At 37.2% G+C, this 20635-nt stretch overlaps 3 protein-coding genes across 4 annotated transcripts; 1 reads left to right on the forward strand and 2 right to left on the reverse strand.

The window, feature by feature from the left end:
• The first annotated feature begins 556 nt into the window (after nt 1-556).
• LOC110107267 (pentatricopeptide repeat-containing protein At5g39710) lies at nt 557-3959 on the forward strand. 2 transcript variants are annotated; one of them, XM_020837470.2, is made up of 2 exons: nt 557-825; nt 1009-3959. In XM_020837470.2, the coding sequence occupies exon 2, from the start codon at nt 1231-1233 to the stop codon at nt 2905-2907; it is 1677 nt and encodes a 558-aa protein (XP_020693129.1). In that variant the 5' UTR covers nt 557-825; nt 1009-1230; the 3' UTR covers nt 2908-3959. The 2 variants fall into 2 exon arrangements, with proteins under 2 accessions (XP_020693129.1, XP_028549613.1); XM_028693780.1 differs by having other exon boundaries at nt 1109-3959.
• Nucleotides 3960-5297: 1338 nt separating this feature from the next.
• LOC110107236 (myosin-binding protein 7) lies at nt 5298-13754 on the reverse strand. The gene is made up of 3 exons (XM_020837431.2): nt 12197-13754; nt 5673-5719; nt 5298-5584 (listed from the first exon to the last, which is right to left on the reverse strand). Exons 1-3 carry the CDS (start codon nt 13427-13429, stop codon nt 5482-5484), a joined length of 1383 nt encoding a protein of 460 aa, XP_020693090.1. The 5' UTR covers nt 13430-13754; the 3' UTR covers nt 5298-5481.
• A 1631-nt stretch (nt 13755-15385) lies between these two features.
• Nucleotides 15386-19588, reverse strand: LOC110107248 (beta-glucosidase BoGH3B-like). Its single transcript, XM_028693557.1, has 9 exons — nt 19369-19588; nt 19072-19276; nt 18089-18179; nt 17819-17964; nt 17207-17450; nt 17026-17130; nt 16486-16668; nt 16165-16366; nt 15386-15870 (listed from the first exon to the last, which is right to left on the reverse strand). Exons 1-9 carry the CDS (start codon nt 19586-19588, stop codon nt 15386-15388), a joined length of 1881 nt encoding a protein of 626 aa, XP_028549390.1.
• Nucleotides 19589-20635: the final 1047 nt, after the last annotated feature.

Raw genomic sequence — 20635 nt, forward strand, 5'->3', positions numbered from 1 at the left:
CAGAATTTGGTGATCTTGGGTTCGTTGGATTCGTCTCGTCCAGCCCTTCGATTCGACTATAAGCTCGTTAAAATCAGAGACTGTTTGGTAACTCAAATTACAATATGAGCTTTCCAACAGCACTTCGGGTGCTTGATTTGGGCTCAGATCGAGTTGAATTTGGTGTCGTTGGGTTTGTATTTCCGAGACGCTTAGTTTGACTATAAGCTCGCTGAAATCGGAGTTCGAGAGCTCCCAGATTTAATTTTTGAAGTTTCCGGCTCAATTTTGCCTCGAGATTCGTGCTGGATCAAAACAATTTTTTTGGGGAATATATCAAGATTTATATTCAGGTTTCACCCAAAAAAATTGTTGTGGAGTCTGATTATATGTTCACTGTGGTTCAAATAATTTACTAAAATCAGATTATGGTATTTATATTTCTATGTTTTTAAATATTTAGATCAATTAAAATAAATTCACACACATATTAAATAAATAAAAATTAAAATTAAAACTTATTAATTGATATTAAAAAATAAAAACTAACAACTAATAGGAGCTGAACTGCCAGTGATTCCTACTAAACTACTTGTTGCCAAACATGCCATATAAAGCGAAGCCGCAGCAAGGATATCTTCCCTGCCATTCTTTCTTCCAATAGCGCTAGGTCTGTCCTGTTCTAGGGTTTGCTTTTCCTCGTCTCCATGCCTTCATTGCTGCTTGAGCTTCGCGTGCTACGGCGTGAAGGAGAGTTTTGAAAGAGTCTCTAAAGGAAGCTGCTTCGCCGCCTTCGACAACGTTGCCCTGTAGGATCGGAAATCACGACGGGAGCTCGCTGTGATGGTAAGGATCTTTCACCCCTTTCGCTCGAAAATCCTCCGAAATATCGGATTTTAGTGGATTTAGGGCTAACATGCCTAAAACGGCGTTTTAACTTGGCGGTATTTGGCGTTTGGTTGGATTTTAAAAAATGAAACTTATTCGACATAACAACATTACTAGAAATTTTTTGGCTATTTGTTTCAGGATTTAAGTTTTGTGACGGATAAATCATTAAATTCTTTCAATCCTTGGTATGGTGAGATTTAACAAATCCTGCATTTAACCAAGAACGGTGATGGAACAGGAATTTATCGAAATATTAGGATCTAAATTCCCAAAAAGCGAATTCTTGCATAGATCCTGCCTAAAAAAGGACGCCAAACAACCCCCAAATGCATCAACATTCTGTGCAATGGAGCTCCAACTATGTCATTTCAAATTTATGGCCTGAGAAGAATCATTTTTCTTTCATTTCAAATCAAGGGAATGCTACTCTTGAAACAGCCCTCAGCAAGTTTTCTGAATGCTTGTAAGCATTTAGACATGGCAAGATTTATGCACCATAGATTTGCGGTTCAGAACACTGCAAATAGTATTTTTGGTTTTGATAGTCTGCTGAAAGCTCGATTTTATTCTAAACTTCAAATAATTGAAAAAGAAGATGAGTTAGTACCTACAAATGTTCTGGTGAGAAGTATAGCTTCTATTGTCCAGAAGACAGACAGATGGGATACATTGCTTAAGGAGCTCTGTGTTGCTTCTGCATCTAAGATCACCCCACCTATTGCTGTTCAAGTCCTCAAGCGCATAAAGAAACCTGATGTGGCCTTTAAATTTTTCAGTTGGTTGGATAATCATGAAGGTTTCAGCCATGACAGTCTTGGTTACTCAGCAATCATTCAGGTCTTAGCGAAGGATCGAAACCCCTCGCACACAGCCATTGCTGACTCTTTGCTTCATAAGAAGATAGATCTAGGATTAGTTGTCATTCAAGCTGATTATGATCATTTGTTGCATCAGTGGGCTGTTTCTAGGAGATCAGATGTTTCCCTATCTCTGTTAAATGAGATGATTTCTCATGGATTCAGTCCTTCAGCCATTTCTTGCAGAGTTCTTCTTGAAGAACTTTTCCGTTCGAAACAAGAAGATTTAGCCTGGGAGTTGTTCAACAACATGCTTAATAGGAAAATCGATGTTCTGCGTGCCGATATCTTTAATGTAGCAATGAAATACCTGTGTGTGAAAGGGAAACTGGAGAAAGCTTTAGAGATTTTTACAAAGTTGAAAGCTGAAAACTATAAGCCTAATTTAGAGAGTTTTAATATACTAATCAAAGGTTGTTGTGAGAAGGGAGAAGTGAAAACTCTTTGTGAGCTTTTCAAGAACATGCTGGAAGATGAGATAAAGCCAAATAGCTATACTATGAATTTGCTCATCAAGGAGTTGTGCAAACAAGGAAGACCTGATTATGGCAATCATCTTTTCAACTACATGAGGTTGGTGGGTTGGATTGATAGGAAGTTTGTTTACAGTCAACTTGTTGAATCTCTCTGTAACTATCGCTGTTGTTTGAAAGCATCCAAAATTTTTGTTAAGATGGTTCGACGAGGGCATCATCCGAAGCCGAGTCTGTATGGTAATCTTGTAAAACGACTGTGCGCGATTGGAAAATTGAATGAAGCATTTGAGCTGAAAGATCTGATCTTGAGGAAGGCATTTTTACCAGGGATTGATATCTATAATGGATTAATTAATGGATTGTGCTTAACTGATAGAATGGATTTGGTTCAAAAATTGTTGGTGGAGATTCATGAAGAGGGACTGGAAGCTGATACTCAGACTTTCAATATGGTATTGCGTGGATACTGCTTGTCGAGGAACGCAAAGGCAGCAGTGGAGTGGATAGAAAGAATGAAAGAGGAGGGTTTTAAACCTGACATGGAATCATACGATATACTGGCAAATTGTCTTGCTGTTCAAGGGAAAGTTGATGAAGAAATCCAGGTGAAGACCTGCGAGGAAATAATGGTTCCCATTGCAGAGGACAGTTCTTCTGTTGTAAATGATGAGGTGAAGCCGAATGATAATGCAACATGCCAATGAGATTCAAATGAAATGATGATCATTGATTTCTGGATTGATGAAGCTATTGAGTAGGGATGTCAAAGTGGGTATTCAGTTGGGTTCGTGTTGAACTCGAAATTGACCTGGGTCCAATTTAGTTGACGTGAAGCAAGTCCGAATTACAAAATGGGTCATATATGTGAACTTGACCATGCTCTAACTCGGGTTGACCCAACTTGACCCGACCCACTAACCGTAAGGCCACAAGGCGCGAGCGGGATAGCGTAGGGGCCGCAAAGGCAGGGGCGAGTGTGCAAGGATGAGCCGGCGAGGGGTCGAGGCTCTCGAGTTGTAAGCACGTGCGATTGACACGAGCTTGGGTGTGAGCGCGAGTGAGGATGTGGCCGTGCGGGTGCGAGTGCTAGCAAGAGTGCAAGCGTGGGTGCAGGGGAAGCACGAGGCCACTAACGCGGGGTGCGAATAATGGGGTTGCGCTGGGTCAACGTGACTCGGGTCGGTCGAGTTGATTTCAGGTTTTCAGGCTAACTTGAACCCGACCTAAATTTTCAGTTGTGTTAGAATTTGAAACCCAAGCCCGACCCGTTTTCCAAACAGGTTGACCCGAACAAAAAAATTTTGGGTCATGACATATTGACACCCTTATTCACAACCTTAAGCTTACATAATCGTCGTCCACAATACCACCCTACCACGGCAGTATTATTTGCACCGCCACGGGATTCGTCATCATCTGTAGCCTCGCCTCCATCGTGACTATAATCCCTCCTACCCTTCTTGTAGCATTGAACTCGTTGTTGCCGTCCTAGTCACCGACTTTGCCACCATTATTCTCTCTCCGACCTGTGAGTGACCCTCTCAACCTAAAGAGAAAAGAAAGGAAAAAAAAAAAGAGCTCGACAAATAGTCAAATACTAAAAAAATAGTAATATTTGATTTTCATTCCACTAGATTATGTTATACTTCTAAAATATATATGTACTTCAAATATATCCAATCAAACAGCTTCGTAGTTTTTTTTTTATTTTAATCTTTTTATGACAATGAAACTCCAGCAGTATGCTGTGTTAGCATATGATATTTGGTCATTTTATAATTTTGTTAGAAGAATTAGATATTATGCTGCAAAAATGCCTTAAGCTGATCAGCCAGGAACAACAAGATCTTTCTAAGGAGAAATTTTCCTGTGAGGACGCCGAACGCCGTTCGAAGATTAATCAGAATGAATCATGTCGGTACCGTGGCTCTGTACTGCTTGGTACCACTCGGTACCGCGCACGGTATTGTTGACGTGACTCGTTTTGATTGTTCTCTAGATGTAGAGCTGTGTTCAACATCCGGACAGAATAATTTCTCCTTCCTAAGAGGATGTTACAGTCAATTTAACTAAGAGCCCATTTAGTTGCTTAAATTTGTTGGATCCAATACTGAATTGTTTATATATCAAAATTAATTGTGGAATCATTTGCCCAAAAACCTATAAAATGTTATTATTCACGCATAAAGCGAAATCAAATCATCATTTTTTTTTTTAATGTTTTTTAAGTAAAAGCGATCAGATAATCACTGAAGAACAAGTTCTTTATCTGTTTACAGTCTGCAAAAACAGGAAAAAAAAAAAAAACTAAGCATGACCTAGGTTTCAATCAACCACTTACAACTAGGGATATGAATAAAAAATCGATTTAAAATGATCTTATTTAATTTATTCGATTCAATTCTTAAAATATCAATTCAATTTTTGCGTTGTTAAATTCTAATTACGACCAACAAAAGTTCAACCTTCAATTTCCTTTTACGGTACTAAAGGTTAAAAAACAGTGAAATCAAAGCACAAATTCCATATATGAGAAATTTAGGGTAAACAATTTGAGATATTTTTTTGTTGATTTAATTTTCAGACAATAATTATAATTTTATTTCACTACTATTTTTTTATTTCTATAATAAAAAATAATTTTTGTTAATCATATTAATTAATATTTAGTATGAGACGACTTTCTTACTGCTTAATTTTAAAGTAAAAAAAGTCTAAATCACCCCAAACAAAGCCTAAGTTATTTCCCTATAATAATTTTACAACTAATTTTATTAAACACAACAATCATCCCAAACAAACCTTCAATCTCAAAATATTTACAATAATTTTTAAAATTTTCATTGTATGACAACAAAGAGTAATACAACAAGAACAATTTAAAAACAAGACTTGTCTCCGATGATTTTCTTACTGTTTTTTAAAACAATTTTTTAGTACAAAATTAAAATTTTTATACTATAAAGCCATTTTAAAAAGCAATAAGAAAATCATCCCAAACAAAGCCGAAGTCGAGCAATTATAAACATCGATACAGTCAATCAAACAAACTCTGCTAGCGTTCCAAGCACAAATTTCTCTTGAACTCAGCTGGTGCTAAGGTAAAGTTTCCTTAATTCTTAACAAACAAAAAATAGAATAGAATAAAATGTACAAAATAGCCTCTTACAGTAAGCTATTTCTGGTTTATAAATAAAAGAAATTAATATGTAGTTATAATAAGCCAATGAACTTTATGAAGCAAAATACAGTACCCATGGAGAAGGTGATGATTATAATCAACTAGGTAGTCTGGTGAGACACCTCTTCAGCCTCTTGCGCTTGGACTTGTCCAGAAGAATCAATAAGCCGGTCTTCTGATTTGATAAACCAATGGGGTACCTGATATTATAATAGCGTGCGGGCTTTAGTTAACTCTGATAATACGCTACAAGGTAGAGACAAAAAAACAAACACCCAATGTGCATACTTGATCCTTGGTGATTTCTTCCTCCAAGAGAAAAATGATGCCACCCACTGAAGAAAAGAAAAAATCAAACAAACATACATAGAAAGATTAGCACAAAGATGTTTGAAAGATAGAATTCTCGAAATCTTGATGAACACAGAATTTGCAATCAATATTTTTTGCAGTTTTTATTAAATTCACAATGATTTGCTCAGAAATACAAATATAAATTAGAATTAGCTTGAATAAATTCAGATATAAATTAGTTTATCTCCATAAATATGAGTTCCTTATTATTTGTAATCGGCAAATACTCAAATTTTAATCGGCTGATGAAACGGGATAGTGAAGCTTGATTCAAGCAAATTCAACATCAATTAAGAAAGATGATTCACTTGAACATAAAAAATAGGAGATTATTCATCTTGAATTTTAAATAATACACTTTTTTTGGGAGGACATTTAGATCAATTAGGGAAAACTCACACACATCATATATGCAAGCTGATATGAAACACTTGAAGATCTCAAATGAAACCTAACGATCTTGACAAAATCAACGAGAATACTTAACAAGTAGAGGAAAAATCAAAGGAAAAAAAAAACACACTTAATTGAGAAAAATCAACTAACGGAACAAAAACAAACAAGATCGATCTCTCCCGATTCTCTAGACACCGCTAGAGCCCCAAGGAAACTTAAACCTAAGAGTCTCAAATTTCAGCCAAATTCAAGATGCCCTAACCCTAGATAAACAAATTATTTAATGCATACAATTCAAAAGAAAATCTCTAAACAGTCCCTACATTCAAATTTCCCTCCCAAATCCCTCAAAAATCCTTCCAAAACAGCTCCCTAACCCTTGCGGCTTGTACATGAGAGGCATACTCTTCCGCCTCTTTCCTCCAAAGCTAGTCCCGTGTGGACCGACTGGACCGATTCAATGGATTCGTCTAAAAATACTCCCCTCCCAAAGACCCACCTTGTCCGTAAGGTGGAAACACTCTCCTCCATTCCCTCTTCATCACAAACGGTAAGAACCTGAAGAGTTCGGTCCTTACACTAGTGCCCCCATACCTCTCGTCACATCTATAACCGAGCCCCTTCACCATTTTCTCTTGTAATTCCGTTTATATGAGCTTCTTGAAGTTGTCCCGATGTCTTACTCCTACAGTCTTCTCCTTCGAAGTCTCCCAAAAAGTACTTGGTATTGGCTCCTTGAGTGCTAGAAAGGTGGTGGTCCTCCAGTTCGGACCTCCTGAGCTACTACTTCCCATCTCTATCTCCAGGTGCCTCTGATCCTTCACTAATTGAGCTAGCTCCATAAACTCTCCCAAGTCATGAGGCCCTCATTACTTTAACCGTTGCTCAGATCTCTAGTGTCAGTCCCTTCATGAAATTTCTCTCTAGCACTGTCTCAAGAAGGAAGTCCAATCGGCTAGCAAGGTACTCGAATCTCCCCCGGTACTCCATCATTGAACCATCCTATGTCAAGGAGAAGAATTGCTCGTAGAAGTCTCCTCCCCTGCCAGTTCGAAAATGTTCCATCAAACAATCCTTGAACTCTCTCCAACTTCTTGGGATCATCGTTGGTTTGATTCAAGAAGAATTATCGAATAGTTCAAAGATTATCATCAAATTTGCATCCCGTTTCGTGCCAATTGGATTGATCAAGAACTATCGACCTATGTTGCACTGATACACTTATTATGAAGGTGTGTTGTATCTGATACACCGATACAGATACATCTCCGATACGCCACCGATACGTGTCGGATACACCAAAGCCATATCCAATTAAAATACTATTTAATTTCAAAAGTACACGTGTATTCGATACGCGTGTCTGTTGAAAAACAAAAAGAAATAAAAAAAATGTGTTGTATTTACTTCTGCGGCTGCGAGCAAGGTTCTCTCATTTCCGAGATGGATTTGAGTCTCTTGATGATATGAGAATATTAGAAATTACTAATCTTTCACTTGATAAGCCTGAATTAGAAGCTATGATATTTATTGAAGATGATATAGAAGTTCAATGACAAACCACTAAAGAAGCTAATCATATCATGCCTTATATTGAATAGTTGAAACTTCATGTGCTAGACAATTTAAGTTTATGCTTTTGTTGTTGTACTAGACATTTAATACGTATATTTTGATACTTTAAGCTATAAGACTACAAATGATGTTGTTGTCATTTTTTTTTATTTCAAATATTATGCTTTGATTGTTTTTTTAATTTTTATGTATGATTTATAAATAATAATGCCGTGTCCACGCCGTACCCGTATACTGTATTTTTAAGAATTGACGTTCCCATATCCGTATCGTGTCATATTTGTGCGCCGTATCCGTATTGGTGCAACATAACTATCGACACAATCAAACCACAGCTAGACTGCTTGAAATATTTCATCCTCAACTAAATTTGTTCTTCAGAATTCATAAGATTACGCCTTAAGTTTGGGTGCCTTCTCCGTCCTTTCTCGCCCTCTCTAACCATTCAAGAGTCACAAAATGGTCACTTGTTGTACGAAGTAATGGCTATGCCACGAAAACTTCATGTATGAACATAATATCCCTCTTCCACAAATCTCAGTCACTTTCCAGAATAATAATTGACTGCGAATCATCCAACCATATAATGTCTGTCACCTAATCCGTTCTAGCCCTTTACATGAACCACTATGTCTGCTAATGCCTGATTTGGTTGCCTGTGGCTTCCACATCGTAATCCACTCTAAAACAACCTAAACCTGGTAAATGCCTATAAATAATCTCCTAGGCATTCTCAAGGATGGGGACCCTGTAAAGACAAACTCAAGCCCATAAACAATGCTAAATTGCAGTCACAAAGAGAGAGAGAGAGAGAGAGAGAGAGAGAGAGAGAGAGAGAGAGAGAGAGAGAGAGATTATAATTCTTCACTTTGAGTAGGGAAATCTTCCCCCTCATATGATGAATGTAGGCTATTACCACTTAAACATTTTACGTCTCTCATTTCTTATACTCTTCACTTTTTCAGGAAGGCTTTCCTCTCCAATAAATAAACTAGCCTAAATGCTCAATGTTCTTATTGCTTGTCTTAAATTTAGCCTTTTTTTTTTCTAGCGGTCCGTGAACGCTCAAACTTTCTATCTTTTGTCTTAAATCAAGCCTCTCTTCATGTTCACTCTGGCGGGCAAATTGAAACTCATATGCTTTCTAGCTTGTCATTTTCCAACTTTTTTCTATAATTCATATTTTTCTAGTTCTCTCATTGAGATTGTTTGGATTGGCTAAAAAGAACCTGACCTATTGTGGGAACCTATCACTAACATTATTCGTCAATATCTCAAAAAAAAAAAAAAGGAAAAAAAAATTCGTCAATATCTCATGCTGATGCTGGCAATGTTGGAGTGGGATCATCCCAATGTGCAGAGATATTTTGGGATGTCATAATTCCTGTAGCTTTCTAGGAAGATGGATCTTCTGCTAGAGTAAGTGTTCCATTCTACCACCATAACTCATATCACAGTGGTTTTTTAATTTTTTTTATGTCACAGTGGTTAAGTCTACAACTATGTCCACCTTGCCTCATAATGTAATACTTTAATGTCTATTCCATCAACCTTGGCGATGCCGACAACTCCCATAGCACCATTGGTAACAATAGTATTGGCCTCTCCAACTGTCGATAGTCAAGGCAGTCATCCGTTAAAGAAGCCTTCATTTCACCACCCATTTGCCTTAGCTCCACCCCCTTCATAATGAACTTAGAGAAGCCCCTATTAATAAAATTTAAAGTACTTGTGCTTAACAAATACAAGGAGATACACAAACTTGTAATCATATTGATAGTTTTGAAGATGATGTGAACCTAAGGTGTTGGATACTAAACTCAAGGATGTCATGCGTAGGTGGTTTAATTATATGCATTCCAATAATATTTCTTCCTTCAATGAGATTTTCAAGCAGTTTGTCATTGAATTTTTTGCTTCCAAGCGGTCCCTAGATTGGATTTAACTCTCAATAATGTCTAATAGGAGGGAAAGGAGTCCTTAAGGTACAACATCACTCCATTCACCTGGGTGACTAGTGAATTTGACATTTTCAAGATGACAAAAGTCATTCCTGTCTCATCATTCAAGTACTCAATTACTAAGTGTTGGGGATGAGGAAGAGTAAACCTCTCGATGAAACAAACAAGAAAATAGCATCAGAAAACACACATTTAGTTCCTCAAGGATGAGACGCTCTAAAGATGAACTCAAGCCCATAAAGTTTATTAAATTATAGTTCTAGTGATTAAGTAAAAAATTTGAGATTGTAATTCCTCCCTTTGAGTAGTGAAATCTCTCCCCTCCTATATAGTGGACATAGGTCATCATGCCAGACTACTCTAATGTTGTGTTTGTTGTTTCTCTTTCTTTATCTCATTTCTTCTGCTCTTCACTCATTATGATATGCCTTTTCTGATGTGAAACCAAATAGGAATTGCACGTAGAAATTTATAACGATTGAATTAGGCGTCGTAACTTCAACTAATGTTTCACTTTTGAAAAGATTTTACAAATTTAAAATTGTTTAAATTGATATGATCAAGTAAACACACAATAGAAGAACAAGATCTCAAAATAATATCAATTATATAATGAAAACGATAGTGCAAGATACTAACAATCCACCACATAACAAAGAGAAAAGTCACATCGAATTTCCTTCACTCACATTCTTTAAGGGTTAGCAGAAGAAGAGTCGCCACAATCCGAAAGATGCCACCACGAAGGAGAGGAAGCCAAGGGTAGAGATCCAACGAAAGTTAGCCGGAGGAGGGATTGTGTGTAGATGACCGGTGATCCTCCACCGTCCGGAGGGAAGATGCTCCTCGATGGAAGGGGCTAATGTAAATATAATGCGTTCGATGTATACTTCGACGGTTTCGTCAAACTCCAAGTTCAAATTGAAGAATGGAGATCGAAGAATGTCTTTCCTTCCTTGATTATCATATATGAACCCGTGATCAACGTTAGGATCGGTCATGCACTAGTGGGACGTTGGAAGAGAGATGCTTGACTTTTTTTTCTTGCAAGAGAGCTCATGAGATTTGGGGAATTCCAAGAGGGTGGACAAGGGAGGGGGCCGGCCAAGGGTAGAGGGAATTAGGGTTATGTTGGGTCTAGTGTTTGGGTTATGGAAAGGCCATTAAATCTGAATTTAATTTTAGATTTAATTAAATGGGGAGGGAATAGAATTTGAAATTCAATTTCAAATTCAAATAAGGGTTAATGGATCAATAGGCAAGAGGGGGGATGTGGCCAATGATGGGGGCGGCGGCATGTAGAGAGGAGGAGAAGATTGGGGAGGGATTTATGAGCTTCCTAATTTATTATTCTAAATTAGGGATGAAGGAATTAAATCCAATTTAATTTAAAATTAAATTAAATCAAATCTAGGAACTTTCATAATTTAGCGTTCTTAATTTGGAAAGTATTTGAAATTCAAATTGAATTGAATCCTTACCCCAGATTAATTTTGCTAGTTTAGGAAGGTATTAATGATGATTGAAATCATCATCAAGGGACAAGGAAGAGGTGGCCAGTGGTGGGGGAGAGGGGAGTGAGTTGGCCTAGTGTGAAGGGGAAGAATGAAGACAAACCGCGAGTTCCAGAACCCACCGGCGGCTGACGGGTGTTGTAAGGACCTCTCTTAGAGTTTCTCCCCTCAAGAACTCACAAAGAGATCAAACAAGAAAAGCTGAAATTTCATTCATCATCATCATCCAAGACCAAGGACCTAATATATAGGACTCATAGAAAAAGAAAATAAAAAGACTAAAAATGCCCATGGGGCTACGACTCAAGTCAACACACAAGCAAGGGTATAAATGTAAATAAAGGAAATCTGAATTAATACATACAACATATCAAATATATAAACACCTCATTGTAGCCGTCGATCTACGATGCTTCCGACGATAGACATTCCAGAATCTCCTACTGATGTCCTCATCATTTTCTCTCCCAAAAGAAAACTAATCCAAATTCTAAACTTTCATGTTGTTTGTCTTGAACCAAGCTTATCTTCTTTTTCTCCATTATGAACCAATCGAAAGTTAGACTAGATACAATACACCAATCTTTTTGACCATTTTCCAAACTTCACATATATCAAGAAGGGTAAACCAAAAAAAATGCACAGCATCTAAGATTCAAAAAATTTTTCCAAGTTTGCTGTACATATCACATTCAAAAAATTTGTCAAGTTTATTGTACATGTTAAAAAAAGTTGGGCATGATAATAAATCAACCCTAGTATCATGAATCCTCGCTAAACACTTCAAGAAAATTGACACATTATAAATTAAAGCTCACAAACAAGTCTGGATTTAAATTCCCTACAAATAAATTTAGAAAAAAACAAAAATACAAATATGTCATACTCACGGTTATGAATACTAATGCATAAGAAATTAACGTTATTTTTTAAATATTCAGCCAGGCAGAGCTTGAGAATAAAGAACATGAAATGGAAATAATAAACAAAAGGTAGTTTAGTCACAAATTACCTTAACCACCGACATTATAGAGAAACTCCTTATTAAAGAAGGCTTCTTTACAATCCTCGTCTCTGGCACCACCTCCTTAGACAACTGCTGAGCAATCTCCTTAAGCAGAATCCTCTGTGCCTTATCCGTCCCCATCGTCATGATAACCTGCTTCATTGACTCCCTGTCTGCCTCCAACGCTTGCAGCCTCATATAGAGCTTCTTAACCTCTCCTTCATCCACAGTTCTATTACCCGCATCCCTCCTGCTTAAAAAGTCCCTCGCCGTGCTCATATCAGCCCTATCATACATCCCATCCACGTCGTGCACGGCATCAATAGTGCACACTCGATCACTTATGTCATCCCTCACACCGGTACATGCATCAGAGGCGCAATCTGCCATGGATGGTAACTCAGTGCTTCCAAACTCCTGTCGGGATGAAGCAGAACCCAAACTGTCAATGGAAAGCCGGCGCATAGCCCGCTGTGCCCAGCTGGGTGAATGGCTATTTTCGATTACACCCTTTTCCATGATGATACTAGGCATGCGCTGAATGGGACTACGGGGTTTGTCACCGGCGGCATACTTGAGCTCCGGGTCCACAACATTTGTCCTGAAATCGGCCAATTCACAGCGGAGAGAGGAATAGGCATTGCCGCCGTCCCCAGCGGCTGTTGAGGTGGTCGCAGCGGTGACGGCGTTGGAGGAATTGGATTCAATAGTGGCAGGGTCGATGCCATAGGAGAGGAGACAGTGACGGTAAGCCTGGAGCTCGCAGGACAAGGATTGCACAGCTTCTTCTCGCTTGAAAAGAAGATCTTCAAGGAGAGCAATCTCTTGCTGATCATGAGACATTTTCTCCTCGGATAGGCGCTTGAACTGACGTGCGTCCATCTGGGCCTCTGCTTTATCTCGTTGGAGGCGGAGAATCATCGACATGGCCTCGGATGCGGCAGTGGAAGCTGCAGCCCGCTCCTTCTCGAGCTCGGTACAGAGCACCTGCATGGATTGCTGCTGGTTTGCGAGGGCTTCCCGAAGAGCAGCCGCTTCTATCTCGATCTCGACGCGCGCCACATCCTCCGGACGCCCGCACTGAGCGTCCTCCTCCATTTGCTCAAGCTTGCGCTTCAAGGCTCTGGGCAAGGGGGAAGAAGGTTGAGAACCAGAACCGCAGTAAGGGCAAGAGCAAGAGCAATTGCATGGCTGAAAATTAACGCTACCCCAGCCGCCGCTGCTGATCTCCACATCCATAAACGTGGTGGAGGCAGCGACAGCAGCATTCAAGAAAGTATCGGCTCCGTCGGGCTTGATTGTATCTTTCCTACGTCGGCGAATGCAAGTCGTTAAAGACAGCTTTCGCCTCTCTCTAGCTATGCTGAGACGGAATTAGCGAAAGGAACAAGGAACAAGGAACAAGGTAAACAATAGAATGATAAGAAAGAGAAATGCCAGCGATATTCGTGGAATCGTAATTCGAAGCTGCATGGAACGAGGGAGGGAGGAGGATTTGAAACCCTAGGAGGTCCTTTTCTTTTCAGTTTTTCATTCTTTTGGACCTCGCTGTCGTTTGTTGCTGTTTTTCTCTCTCTAACTGAAATTTTCTGCTTCGATTTGCTAATTTAAGAGAATAATAATACGTCGAACAAAGATGGTGGCGGGTGGACGGAGGGAAATTGTCGAGTGACGTGGCGCGAACGGTGAAGGCTGATTCACTTTATTTATAGTTTTATTTTTTTCCTAAATTCAAAAGCCAACTTAAATTAAAAATTATAGAATAAATTATTAAAGTTATTTTGAATGATAGAAATCATTATTTCAAAATTAAAAAATAAAAATAAAAAAGTGATGGAATTAATTTAATCATTTGAACATGACTATACCTTAAAATTCACATAAATTTTTACTCAGAATAACTTTATAATTTTTGTAATTTAAATAATTTAATTTTATTATAAAAAACAATAATTAGAGTTTTAATATATTCATTTTTATAAATGATAAGTTGCTCATCCCTTTTATTAAATATTGTATTAATAATTAAAAATTATAAGTTAAAAAAATCTAATATAATCTTATCACATTCATTTAATATTATTTCAAAATCATGATCACTGTGAATATTTTTAAAAACATCTACCTCTCTAAGAACATGCACATTTAAATCTCCTCTAATAAAAATTATTTCTTCAAAATGTATCTTTTATATTAATTTTTGTAAGTCCTAATTTTTTTTTTTTAATTTTCATTTTGAACTCATATCAAAACCTACTATATACACTTATAATATTAATAATCTTAGAATCAACAACAATCTTTAAACCTATAATTTCATCTCCAATTCTATTAATTTTTATAACATTATCGTTCAAACTCTTATTTATAATCACACTTACACTATTTCTAGTAGGACTTCTACTTGAATATCATAATTTAAATCATAAACTATTAAACTCCTTAGCATTCTCACCAACCAATTTAATTTCTTGAATGCATAAAATATTTATTTTCCTATGAATCATAATATCTATTAATTTCATTAATTTTCCTGTAAGTGAACATATATTTCAAGTTCATATCCTAATTTTAATTTGTTGGACTAACTTCTTTGCCAACATCAGTCCTTGATGTGAGAACCATTGTCTATTTAAACTGCAATCGAACACCGGTGTTGTAGTCCTTACACACTTGTCATGGTATTCAGGTCATACAATGCGTCGCTTCCAAAGGACACCCTAGCATTATCACATTTTTTAAAAGAATTCATGTCATGTTTATCGGATAAGTTTTACGCTAGCTGTCAACTACCTAACAGAACCCTTCACTTTTCTCATCCAGACTTAGGACCTGACAATGATAGTGTTAAAAAAAATCACATATTTATATATGATAAAAATATTAAATTTTAATTTTAACTAATATTATATATATTCTTAAATTAACATACGAATAGAAAATATATTTTTTAAGAATAAGTGCATTTATTTGATGACTAATATTTTATGTTTTTAAGTGATTTTTTTTAATAATAATATAGATTAAAAGGTTTAGGAAATCAAATAATCTTATCGATTGTATAATTTTAAATCAAAACACATTGCCTGGGTTTAATTCCATTAAAATATACAATCAATTTCCAGAAACACAAATCATCACAAATTCAAGAAACCTGGCAAGATATAGATGAATATATAACTACGATGACCAATCTCAAGCGCTTCCAGGCTCTGTAACCAATCCAAACCCAAAGGGAAACAATGGATCATAATCCTTATCGCCAACGTTCAACGGCAACTGATCTACAGATTTGAACCAGGTTCTCGGAAGTTTCCCCGTAAATCCATAATCTCCAAACAGGACATCAGCTACCCCCTGTCCTTCAGTCCCCGGCAACCAGGCAGCCACCAGGGCGTTTATAACCGGAACATATGGTTTTATCACAACCGGCCTGCCGGAGATAAGGACGACAACACACTTGACGGATTCACAGACAGTCTGGATGGTGCTCGGACCGGGTTCTGGGATCGTCAGGTTCAAGCTGTCACCGTCAGTTTCGGCGTAGGGAGTTTCGCCGACGACGACGATGGCATAGGAGAAATTGTTGCTTTTGAGAAACGCAGTGTCTGGGTTTTCAGAGTAGATAACTTTGGTTGCAGGGTCAACTGTTGATTTAATGGCTTCTAGTATTGTTGTTCCTGCAACAGAAAAAATAAAAAATAAAAATTTATTTGGGTTTTGGCATAGAATGGGCATTTTTAAGGTCTAAATGAGGATTAATTATTCTTTGCAGACGCCGAATACTGTCCGGATACTAATAAGAATGCGCAATATAGTCCCTTGCTCGGTACCGCGGCTCGGTATTGCTGGCGTGGAACATTCTGATTGATCTCCGGACGACGTTCAGCTTTCGGTCTCCGCACAGAATAATTTCTCCTAAATGAGGGTTATATCATGCTCTTTTTCTAGTTCGGATAATCTGCCCTACACACCAACTGTGATTCTTCCAGTGTCTCCTTGCCATTCTATTGTCCACCCGCCACACTGGTAACCCAAGTTGTCGGCATGGCTTCCAGCAACAAGAATTGTCTGAGCTTTCTTTGGTAAGGGTAGAATTTGCTTATTTGAAGATTTTCCATTTTTCAGTAGCACGAGTGATTTCCTGACAGCTTCCCTGGCCAATTCCCTGTGCTCCTGTTGAAAGATGAAATGTAATGTGACCAATTAAAGTTGATGAAATTCTTGAGGAAGATGAGAATGAACAGAAAGTTTTGTAACAATAAAGTATTAGTGCAGGAGAAAGATTGGCACACCTTCTTTCCAAGTTGATCAGCAAAGCTAAGATCTGCATAAGGATTATCAAATAGACCAACAGAGAATTTCAAATGAAGAATCCTGCTCACAGCATCATCTATTCTGCTCATAGGGACAATTTTGTTATTGACAAGAGTGGTGAGGTTGCTAATGAACGAATCATAGTCGTAAGGAATTATCACCTGAGCAGCACAGGTCAAAATGAAAAATATATAAGATACTAAGGTCTTTATGGAATAAAATTGATGGAGCAATCATATGTAAATCAATGTTAGATAGGCTTCGTTTGGGATGGCTTTCTTCCTGCTTCGTAAAACGGCTTTCTAGTAAAAAAATTAATTTTTTTGTACTAGAAATCCGTTTTACGAGGCAGTATGAGAGCAGTCCCAAACTAAGCCTTAATAATAGTAAAAAAGATAATAGTTCTGAATGAGCCTTTAAAGTGATGTATTAAGGAGTGCTAAAAAATTAGTATAAAATCCTATATAGAATAAAATAAAGCCTTAACTACCAGTTTTACTGATAAAAGAGTTACTGACCATATCAATTCCAGCATTGATACCAGCCTGCACAGAATAGGTGTAGTTTGCATGAGGAGGGCTAGTTATTCTATCAATTCCCTCCCAATCGGAGATAACAACGCCCTGCAAATTTTGAGGAATTTAGCGAAGGAATTTGCATTCAAATATCATTCTCTAGATGTAGTCATGAATTCCTGACCTTAAAATGAAGTTGGTTCTTCAGGAAACCAGTGATCAGATCTTGATTGGCATGCATTTTCTCTCCATTCCAGCTCGAGTAAGACACCATTATGGTGGAAACACCCTGAATAATTGAGTTGTAGTAAGCAGGCATGTGGATACTGAACAGTCCACGGCGATCAATAATGGTATTGTTCTCATCAATTCCCTTCTGTGTTCCTCCATCACCAACAAAATGCTTTGCACATGCTGCAACTTTGTCCCTGATAGATTATTTATCATCAGATTATATATCATTTGGCAGTGGGCTACGTGGCAGGCTTTGATTGCGCAGTTCAAACCGCGGCAATGAGCAATCAATGGCCAATGATTGCGGCACAGCAATCATTGGCCATTAATGCTGAATGGCAGCGGTGGCGGATGAGGTTTCATTAACCACGTCAGCTTCGGTTATTAAATAATTTTCATGTTATCACGACGGGATTTAGCTGCCCAAAGTGAATAAACATTAGCAAAGACAAGAATGGACAAAAGATTTTGAATGAACAAAAAACTGATTAATTGATATGCACTAGAAAAATAATTAAAAAAACTAGTCCTTTCAGGCTCTAATGGAATCTGTAACTCTTACTTTCCAGTAACATATGGAGTGCCCTTTCTTTGATTTGCAGGGAGATCCCCTTGCAAACCAGGTATTATAGTAGTCATTGCTTGCACAACAGTATGGTCTTCACTATAGCTTTCATAGCACCTACCCCACCTTGGATCTCTGCAAACCTGTAGGAGAGAGAATAATGTCAATAATCAGATATTATTTGCCAATATTTGAACAGGCACTAGTTACGCCAAAAATGCAAAAGATAGGTTTTGAATTTAGTTTGGTTAGCCGTATGGCGCTTACCGCAATACATGGAGCGAAAGCATATGGTATGCCTGTTGCTCTAACTTCAAGAGCAGTTGCAGCACCAATTCGCTTCACAAGATCAGGATCCCTACCAGAAAATGAAACCCAAAAAGAAAAAAAAAAAAGGAAAACAGGATTATTTTGAGATGTGCCCAACAAACCCATACGATAAATAAAGTTAATAAAGGGGCTTCCGAGTACATTCTAATGAGAAATTAACTAAAGCAATAGAAAGAAAAAAGCGGGGAAATTAAATTGAGAGTTCTTACCAGGAAAACAGAATCCTATACATAATTTCTTCAAAACGTATTTGACTTCAAGATATATGCAAACATTATTTACTTCCTATAAAGTATGGTACATGTTAAGTGTGTATCCTAATTTCATTAAATATCTTGGATAATATTTGATCTTAATTTTTAAAGATTGATGATTACAAACTTAAGATTCATTCTCACTTCATTTTGAAAGATGATAGCTACATAACTCACATTTTATTTTCCAAGAGGACAACTAACCAAACTCAAGATTTATTTATTAATTTAAATTTTTAACATGGTGTACCGAAATCAAATTTCATTAAATTTAAGTTTGTTGCCAATCATGTCTATGCACTATATAAATTGATGGTTGCGTTATCTTGAAATATCCCACAACAAGAAGTAACAAAGATAGGAGCGGAAGAGAGAGGACAGGTGTGTCATCTAAGAAATAAGGATGAAGAAAGAAGCTTTTTAGGTTCTTGCAAGTGGTAAACCCTAAACCCTAAATATGTATGCATGCATGTACGAGCATACTTTTACATTTGTATAACCACCAATCTAAAATGATCCTTTCATGCATTAGATCCTTCTTTTCACCCTCACTTCACGACCAAAAACAACAAAGTCATTCATTTGTAATTGGAATAATTATAACGGCACAAATAAGAGGCAAAATCTACCGCTTGCCCTTCCAATTTCAAATTTAAAAATACTTGCCTAGTAGCACCAAGGCCTATATTATGAGGGAATATAGTTGCATTGTAGACATTGTTATTTCCATGAACAGCATCAATAGCATATAACATTGGGATCCCCAACCGTGTTGACAAAGCACCATTTTGAATATTATTTATCATGTCTATCCAATCTTTGGCCGATGCCTGAGGAGCAGGGACGCTGCCCCCACCACTTAAAACACTACCTGCAGAAAACCACAGCATAAAAATCTTAATTTTATATCATAACATAGCAATGGATCTATAATAAACAGAAAAATCAATCTGTTCATGTTACCTATGAAGTAATCTTTCATGACCTGAGTTGTTGCAACCTTTCTTTCAATCTGTGCCATTTGGCCTATCTTTTCAGCAAGGGTCATCCGGTTCATTAAATCCTTGATTCGAACACCAACTGGTTGTTTAGGATCTTTGTACTTCATATATTCAGCATCTCCAATTGAGATCCAACACAATAAAAGTATAATTCCCAGAAAGAAAGTATGGGAAGCCGCCATCTTTAGCAGTAAATTAGTTTATCTCCCTATGAAAAGAAGAACCTCTAAAGAAGGTAAGGAGCCTACAGAATGGAGAAAAAGCAGCATTAAGCAGATGAAAATGATTTAACTACTGTACATCCATCAATAAAATAAATTTTTGAGGATTGATAATCTACTAAATCATTGTTGCTAGTTCAAAGAAGTTCAGAAAAGACAGACAGAAAAAAATGGCTGAAAATTCTATCAATGACTACTAGTAGATGAGAAAGCTTCTTGTTTTGGTCCTAGATCCTTCAAACAAGGGTGAATCCCCATTGTGCTCAGGGGGACAATTTCCCCCCTTAAAAAAAAAATTATTACATGATTCTTTAGTTAATTTGTCCCCCTTCTTCTATTTTTTATTCTTTATTACAACAATTTTTAGGCAATTGCCCCCCTCTAAAAGTTTTAAAATACTATGATCTTTAGGTAATTGCCCCCAACATAATTAAACGCATTATGTAGAGGTGTTATTGTTAGAGAACAATGAACGAAATACAACCAGAAATAGTAAAGAGAATTCATAATTTTATTTCTTAATTTGAATTCTAAAAATATCCTTACAACCAAATTTTGTTCCCCGTTAGGGGGCGCTATCCCCTTGGACCCCCGACATATCTGCGAAGCATATGACGATCAAGGATATTTACTTTTTATTTAGAGGCCTTACTTTTGATAGTTGAAAGATATCTTTAGCGACATTTTTTTCTCTATTTTTTGTCACTGTTGACTCATTTTCTTGTAGTGAAAGTTCGAGCCGAATTCGAGGATACAACAGCAGTTACTTATAAGTTGTATAAAGGTTAGATCATTTAAAAAACAAATGTAGCAATTAACTCTAAAAAACTAGTTAGCCAAAAAACGATGAACCTTCTATTCTAGAAACGATTCAAACAAGTAACTCTAACATCCAAATTTTTCCCTCACCAGAAGACAAAGATAAAACATAAACAAATGAATTCATCCCACAGAAGAAATCAACATCCGCTTAGAATATAAAAACAACGAAAGGTCGCAGCTTTAAAA

The sequence above is a fragment of the Dendrobium catenatum genome, unplaced genomic scaffold (assembly GCF_001605985.2).
Source record: "Dendrobium catenatum unplaced genomic scaffold, ASM160598v2 fragScaff_scaffold_43, whole genome shotgun sequence".
Classification (NCBI taxonomy): Eukaryota; Viridiplantae; Streptophyta; class Magnoliopsida; order Asparagales; family Orchidaceae; genus Dendrobium; species Dendrobium catenatum.

Coding starts and splice junctions, on each gene's coding strand:
- LOC110107267 (XM_020837470.2), top strand. CDS start 1,231: ATGTCATTTCAAATTTATGGCCTGAGAAGAATCATTTTTCTTTCATTT.
- LOC110107236 (XM_020837431.2), bottom strand. CDS start 13,429: ATGGATGTGGAGATCAGCAGCGGCGGCTGGGGTAGCGTTAATTTTCAG. Junction 5,720..12,196: donor CTATAATGTCGGTGGTTAAG/GTAATTTGTGAC, acceptor TCTTTTCTTCAG/TGGGTGGCATCATTTTTCTC. Junction 5,585..5,672: donor AAGAAATCACCAAGGATCAA/GTATGCACATTG, acceptor TTATAATATCAG/GTACCCCATTGGTTTATCAA.
- LOC110107248 (XM_028693557.1), bottom strand. CDS start 19,588: ATGGCGGCTTCCCATACTTTCTTTCTGGGAATTATACTTTTATTGTGT. Junction 17,965..18,088: donor CTTTCGCTCCATGTATTGCG/GTAAGCGCCATA, acceptor TCTCTCCTACAG/GTTTGCAGAGATCCAAGGTG. Junction 17,131..17,206: donor AGAACCAACTTCATTTTAAG/GTCAGGAATTCA, acceptor CAAAATTTGCAG/GGCGTTGTTATCTCCGATTG.